At 38.6% G+C, this 7,435-nt stretch overlaps 1 protein-coding gene across 1 annotated transcript in view; it reads right to left on the bottom strand.

Annotated features, from left to right (window-relative positions):
* The window catches only part of LOC103474011 (phospholipid-transporting ATPase ID-like), a 22,090-nt gene extending 20,445 nt beyond the window's left edge, over positions 1-1,645 (bottom strand). The window contains exons 1-3 of the mRNA XM_008424715.2: positions 1,339-1,645; positions 838-920; positions 614-672 (exon numbers count right to left, since the gene is read on the bottom strand). Coding sequence (XP_008422937.1) covers positions 614-672; positions 838-892 — 114 coding nt within the window. The 5' untranslated portion in view covers positions 893-920; positions 1,339-1,645. The remainder of the gene's footprint in view (positions 1-613; positions 673-837; positions 921-1,338) is intronic.
* Positions 1,646-7,435: the final 5,790 nt, after the last annotated feature.

The following is a 7,435-nucleotide window of genomic DNA, read 5'->3' on the forward strand; positions in this document are numbered from 1 at the left end:
TTTTGACATTGTATGCAGCAAACGGACGTGTGTGTGTGTGTGTGTGTGTGTGTGTGTGTGTGTGTGTGTGTGTGTGTGTGTGCGTGTGCGTGTGTGTGTGTGTGGGGGTGTGCGTGCGTGTGTGTGTGTGGGTTACTACCCATGTGCTTGAGTCTTTGCAAATAACATGTAGCTATGTCATATTGGGTGGAGAAAATCAGAATAACTTTTTTCCCAGTTGGATTTAGGTCTGGTCTTTGACTGAGCCACTGTAATACCTGAGTACACTAAATTGTTTCATCCTAACTCTTGCTGTTTAGGATCCTTGTCACGCAAAAAAATTAACGTCCGTTTCAGTCTCAAGAGTTGTGTAATCTTTAGCAGCTTTTCTTCCAGGTTTGCCCTTTTTTTCCCAGTGTGTGCAGATTGAAATGCAGGGTTATTATTCCATTAACTATTGAATTCCATCAAGCGGGATCAGATTAAAGTGAGGCTGACTTTATATTTCTAAATGGACCGGTAAAGTCCACCGAAAGATGTGATTTTATGAAGACAAACTGAGAAATCTGTGTTGCAGCTAAAACATTTGGATTAAATGTTAAAAGTGTAAATCCTTCCAGTAGTGGGGACTCACAGCATAGTTGTAAGACAGGTTGGAAGGTCTGTCATTGGCTCGAACATATCTCTCCTCCTCTGAGAAAAACACGAGAGCAACACTGGGATTAAGGTGATTTACAGCAGCAGCAGGAAAACAGGTGCTAATTTTAATCTCAGCTGACAGAAATTTACTATGTATGTCAAAATCCTTATCGCAATGATGAATACTTAATTAACATGTAATACAAAAGTAGGCCTTACCTTGCTTTTTCTCTTTTACACACAAGCTGCCAAAATGTGACTGCACTGATCCCATCTTTAGCTCAGATTTCCATTATTTATCTCTTAAAAAAAACACAAGTATTTACATCAATATAATTACATGGCACAGGACACTGTGATCTGAGGCTTCTGCAGTTTTGGAAGTTACTGATTGCTCTACTTCTTCTTTAAGAACGATAGAAGAATTAACATTTGAATTGGAGTAGTAATGCCCTAAACGTACCATACAACAGTTCAATTGGAAATAAAAACCTTTAACATTGTCTTCAGTTAAATAGAAAGAGCAATAACTATAACTTGGACATAACTTTCATCACTTTCTCTTGATCTTTCTACTTCTCAGAAAAATCAATGCTAACTCAAACCCAATCTCATGTTTTAGACGTTATATGACTCAAACAATTCAGGATGAAGACTTATCACAATATATGACATCAATGTTTTTCTAAAGTTATAAACTAATTAAAGTCTTTGTCTTACCTCAAGGAAAAAATGTGGATTTCCTTTCAGACCTGTGCACATGGGCACTGGGTCAAACAAAGATGAGGAAGTGTCTCAGGTCTCCACCCTGCCTTTGCTTGTGTCTGGCACAAAAAGGAAGGTCTGGCACAAAATTGACTCCACAGGGTAAAAGTCGTTTTATTGACCCTCTGGCAAAATCTAAGTTGGTGCGGTCAACTGCTGAGATGCTGCAGAGGTCGATAGAAGCACCTTACGAGTTAGACGAGCAACGAACCAGAATCCTTTTGCCCCTAGCAGCTCAGGCCTAGTGCAAACAATGCGGCGATCTTTGGACCAGGATGGTGAGTCAGTGAAAAGGCGGTAACAGAAGAGAAAGAGTGAAGTGCTGTGGCCAACCAGAGCCAACACTTCGCTTGCAGTCAGGTCAGTCAGGTGTGTAATTCACCCTTTGAACGACACGCATGCTCAGTCTGCTGTAATGAACTACTTTTACAACAAACTTCAACGGTTTAAAAACTTTTCTCTGAAAACAGTGTTAAAAACTAAATATATCTAAAAAACTTTCTAAAAGAAACCACATTATTAAGAAGCTCTTTAGCAGTTAACAATGCTCCTTCGTTATGGCATTTAAAGCTGTTCTCCTGAGAGTTGGACTAAGAAGTATTTTCCATGATGAGCTCAACAGATGTGCACTTCCTCCAGGTGTTTGCTAATAGCTGCTGCTGCTAGTCTGGAGGAGCTTGTTTGAAAAAGGTGTGGGGGAAGGGTTGTCTGTGAGGCAGAAGCTGTGTTAAATAGGCAGCGTTTGTGTGAGGAAGTGTTTCTACCYGTGAGCGGTTGCCACAGGAGATTCAAGAATGAATCCTCCAAAATGTAGGCTGTGTTTGACAAACTGGTACATTTTAAGCATTAACTAAATTCTTAAATAGGGTTTTGTAGGTTATAGAAGTTACTCATTTTCTGAAATCGGAAAAGTGAAACGTGAAGCTAGAAGCTAGAAGAAAATTGATTTCATAAGTCTGTTTGCAGCTCATTGAAGTCAGATAGTGACATTTTACATTCTCGGTTAGTATGTGAAATATTATACCTTCCTCTGACTGCATTTTAATTCAGTCGTTTTGATGTTGGATTTTTTTTTTGTTGCACTTTAAGCTTAGTTTATTTATTTTATGAGGATGCATGAATTCATTTTATTTGCCGAGACCTGAAAAGTAATAAAATTAAAAGTTCTTAAAATGTTAGGGTTCAACCCCGTTTCTGACCTTTCATCTTTATTAGAAATCCGATTTGGATCTTGGATATGTACTTTGAGAACGTATTGGGGAGAATCAAAGTTCTAGTGATCAATAAATGGCCACTAGATGTCAGGCATATGCAAACGGGAGAGCCGTGAAACTTCTCCAAAACTTGTAAAACAACTGCCTGAGATGGCGAAACAACACTGAGCAACCTCTCCCACTAGAGGTCATGGCACTTTTACAGTTTCCATTAAAAAAACCACTAATATTAGAAACAAAGTCTTTCTATTCAAAATTGTATTTTTTTTCCTTGAGTCAGTTCTGCGTCACTACATCTCAGATAGAAACTTTCTTACAGATATCAGCTTTTTTTTTTCTCCTCCTTTCCTAACAACACAATTAACTTATTCAGGACAATATACATAAGTTTAATCCCAGATGGGAACACCCATCGCTTCTCGCAACACAACATAACACGGCCCACCCATTTTTCTCTGACTTGAACTCCATTGTTCCAAAGTTAATGTCAGCCATTACCACGGGAGCTTTGGCTCTCTCTGGCTCCCATCAGGCCGTCAGGGCTCGTCTGTTCCAAGAATAGATGGATTGCCCCGTAAACGTGGCAGAACTGAGTTGGATGAAGGGAGCTGCATTTAGTTCCAGCTTTCGATGTGTTTTCTATTTGTGGAACTGGCCTTTGTTTTTCACTACGGTGCTGGTGGAATGTTTATTTATACTTTTAAATATCAGAATTCAGTTTTTTTTCCCCTCAGTTTCTCCATTTCTCCCAGTGGAGTATTTTTTTCCTACCTCCTTGCATGTACTCTGCTGTCAGTACTCTCAGGAAATCAGGTCCACACCATTGCTTAATCTTGCAAGTTACGTATTATTTTTTGCTATTCACTTGCAACATTATGCGTTTTTTTTTTATATATATATTTTCAGATGTCTTCTGCCATTTTCCTCTAAAGCCAAATAATTATCCTATCACCCCACTTCTTAAATAAAAGTCACATTATCAATATTTTCTCACCTCTTTTGCCTTTTTAACCCTGTGGTAAGACAAATGAACTGACTCTTGCATAACAGGATGTGTTTGAGCCAGACAGCTTTTATTCACGCTGCAAACCTCCATGTGTCTAACTTGTTTTTAACAGAACAGTTTTGTGTGGTTTCTGTCCTTACTTATAAACAGTTATCCAGATAGCATGGGAAAACTATGCCAGATGGCATGCAGTTCAGTGTTTGCAGTTCACATCTGAAGTTGTCCCCAATGCATGTGAAAAGGGCCCCAAAGTCCGAATGCATATAAAGCCACAAAACCCTGCAGCGTCTGACACGTGCTGTTTGCAGTTTGATGACCAATATCACACCTAATAAAACCGTCAGTTTGGCTTTCCTCCAGAAAGGTGACGAGAACGATAAAAGGCTTGAATGTTTGAGAACCGTGTCAGAGGGAAGTGTAATGTTGCATGTCTTCAGATTATCGTCACGCGGAAACGGTTCTCGTCGTAGTTAACAGAATTCTGTGAACTTTCTTCAGTTTTAGCAAGTAAATGGTAGTTGAACAATTAAAGTCTCTGTCCCACTCTCGTGATATTTGAAAGGGATCTCGACACAAGGGAATTAAAGTAAATTGAAAACTTTTAACTTTTACTTTATTCTTTAATGCATTCAAAATGTGTACTTTTACTGGGAGTCAGCACACGCCAACCCCTTTTATTCACGTTTGCAGCGTGAATAAAAGGGGTTGGGGGGTTATTTGTTGGATGGCTAACTTATACATCTGCTTTGTCAATATTTTTTGAAAGGATTCTGAGTTTTGCTGCTTAAGCTTAGATTTTTAAAAAAATATTCAGAAAGGAATATTCTGAGACAGTCATGTGACCCTGTAGAGAACAATAGGGTGGTAAAAGTAGCCATACAACACAATTTATTTTTAAACAAATAGGCCATTCTCTATGGAGCAGTACTGCAATGACACAATGTGTGCAGGGTTAGATGAAATCCTACTTCCATCATGGGAGGAGAAGTGGAGGTGGCAGAGAAAAATAAATACAGTGGTGTTCATCTGGACAACAGACTGAAGACCCAACAGTGAAGCGTCTACAAGAAAAGACAAAGCAGGCCGTACCTTTTGAGGAAGTCAAGATCCTTCAAGACTTGCACCAAGATGCTACATAAAAAAAGAAAGTGTTTTTGAATAAAATTAAATAAAAATGAACTGCCATTAAGCATCTCTTTTGGTTTATGCTTAATACAAATCATACTATCTCTGCACAGTGCTCTAACTGTTTGACCTTATGTCTTTGCACCACTGCTGCTGTTTCGTCTGCTAATTTACGATCCGTTTTTCTCACACGTCTCATCAGTTTGCAGTGTGAACCGCAGTGGACCAGGCACACAACCCTGAAGGGTCCCAGTGCCCACCATGATGGGATTTGGAGATGTTATTTCAAGTAAGGAATGACTGTGGTTTCACAGTAGCAAAGTTCAGAATCAAGAGACGAGGCGCAGTGTTCAGACTAGAAGAAAAGTTTCAAAGCAACGTTTAGTTGTCAGTGATGTGCTTTCTCAGCATTAGGTGTGCTGTTTTTTTCTTTCACCGCATGTAGATGACTGGTTTTCTGTAGTTTTGTGGGAACAGGTTGTGCAGTGGAAGGTCAAATAATTTTATAATCTGCTCTCACAAAGAACCTATTCTGTATCATTCACACACACATGCATATATGTGCTCTCATTTCCTGTGAGGCTTTGACAGCCTTTGGTATTTGAACAGATGTGGGCAGACCAAGTGTGGGTATATCTCCCCTCCTTTCTGACCCGAAGGTGCACTTCCTGCTCCGAAAGCTAACACCCAGAGAGAACAATCATACTCTGTACCTTCTGAACACACACTCACTCACACACACCGGCAGTCAATGTCGCATATTGGGCCGCTATGTGCAAGTCATAAACACACGCAAAAACAATCTTTTACAAAGGAGTTACTGTGTGTAAATCTTTCATGAGGTGGAAGTCAGAGGGAATCAGAATTACTCTCCCAAGACGCTCACCTCACATTTCATTATGCAATATTCTTTTTTTTTTGTTAACTATTTGTGGGACTTCTGTTGTGCTTCGTGGTTTTGAACTCAAATATAGAGACAAAACCCTCTCAAGTTTGTGCTCATATTTATGTTGGCTTTTGTTAAATGTCAAGGGAAGTTCTTAGTGGGTGACATGGTTCAGCTCGCTTCTACCTTAAACAGAAGCAAATTGTACTGTGAGTTAAGAAAGAGAGAGTAAAGAAAACTGAAGCAAGGGAGGCGGCACCGATTTGAAAAAAAAAAAAAAACACCTAGCCAGGTCAAAGAAGCTTTCTCCCTCCTCCTGATCAGCCACTCTTTAACATTTTACAATGTGCTGCTGAAATCACTACGACATGCTATTGAATGAAGAATCAACTATATGAATGGCCTAGTCGAAACATTTTCCTTGAGATTTTTTAGTTTTGTAAAGCCATTTTGCCCCCCAGAATTCAGAATCCGTAACTACATCAAAAAGGGCATTCTACAAAGTATTGACTATATAATAATAACGGATATGTTTATTGCTTAAATTAAATTTCATATTAAATGTATTGAACTTCAAAGTTGCAATGTGAAACAATGTGAGGTGTTAAATCCTAAGGTTTTCCTTYGTAAATGATTTCACATGTTTGTRTTTTGAGAATGGAAAGGATGAAGAGRAGAATAAGCAAGCACACCTGAGGTGACACCATGTGGATAGGTGGCCCCCAGAAAGAGTGTGAGCAGAGCAGAGATGAAGAAAAAAAGAAAAAAACTTTGAAAGAAAACAACATATAATGTAAAAGACAAGTTTGATAATGGAGACAAAAACAAAGACGAATATGAAAGAATGAAAGAAAACCACAAGCAGCAGGAAAATAACAGAGAGGTCATGGACTGTAAAATGAAACTGTGGCAGTTGAGGGAATTTAAATGTCTGGCCCAACAACAGCAGAAGGGTAAAAAAAAATTAACAGCATAAAGATATTAGCAGAAGAAGGAGGAGGGGGGAAATGACTGCAGCAGGATACAGGCCGAGCGTGGAAGAAAACTTGTTGGAGACTACAGCGGAACAGATCAAAGGGATGTTCCTGGCATTGATTTCAGTGTCATGAAAGCAGATGTAACTTTTCAGTAAGAGGAAAACATCTTGTTTCTTAATGTGAATTAAGCAACTGCGCGCATTTCTTTTTCAACCTGTTGTGTTAGTCAGAGAGCAAATGTCTGGCAAAACCAAACTTGAATGCTTGAGCCTCAAAGACGACACGCTCCATCACAGAAGGAACCAATATTCTGCTTCTTTAGCTGATTAACTACCTTATTTTCCAGTGTTTCGCTAATTGCATCTGGTTTATTGGATCTTCAAGTTCAACTTCAAATTAAGGCAGTTTCAAACAGTTGTAGCAAAGTATTTCTATAAAATGCCTATGATATTCATTATTTATAAAAGGCAGAACGTTGACAGGAAAATAGCTGACTCCATTAAGTGCTTTCAAATTCAGATTATTTAAGTCAATTATTCAAGTATTTCACACTTTGTTTAGTTTACTAATTAAGAATCCATTTTTTTTTCACATCGTGTTTATTTGCGTGTTCATCTGGTGTTTCAGTTGTGTCATTTTATCAGTTGTGTTACGCTATTCTGCCTCTCCTACAAATTTTCTGATCTCATTTGTGCATTGCCTGTTAAAATGCTTTGCAATTTCTCAAATGTCGGATAAGTTAGCTTGAATGTTGCTTGAATGGTAAAATGATTTACGTTTCAACGAATGCATACATTTCAGTTCAAATTAAAATGAAAACAACTTCTTTCATTATGTATTCTAA

Source organism: Poecilia reticulata, linkage group LG12 (genome assembly GCF_000633615.1).
Source record: "Poecilia reticulata strain Guanapo linkage group LG12, Guppy_female_1.0+MT, whole genome shotgun sequence".
NCBI lineage: Eukaryota > Metazoa > Chordata > Actinopteri > Cyprinodontiformes > Poeciliidae > Poecilia > Poecilia reticulata.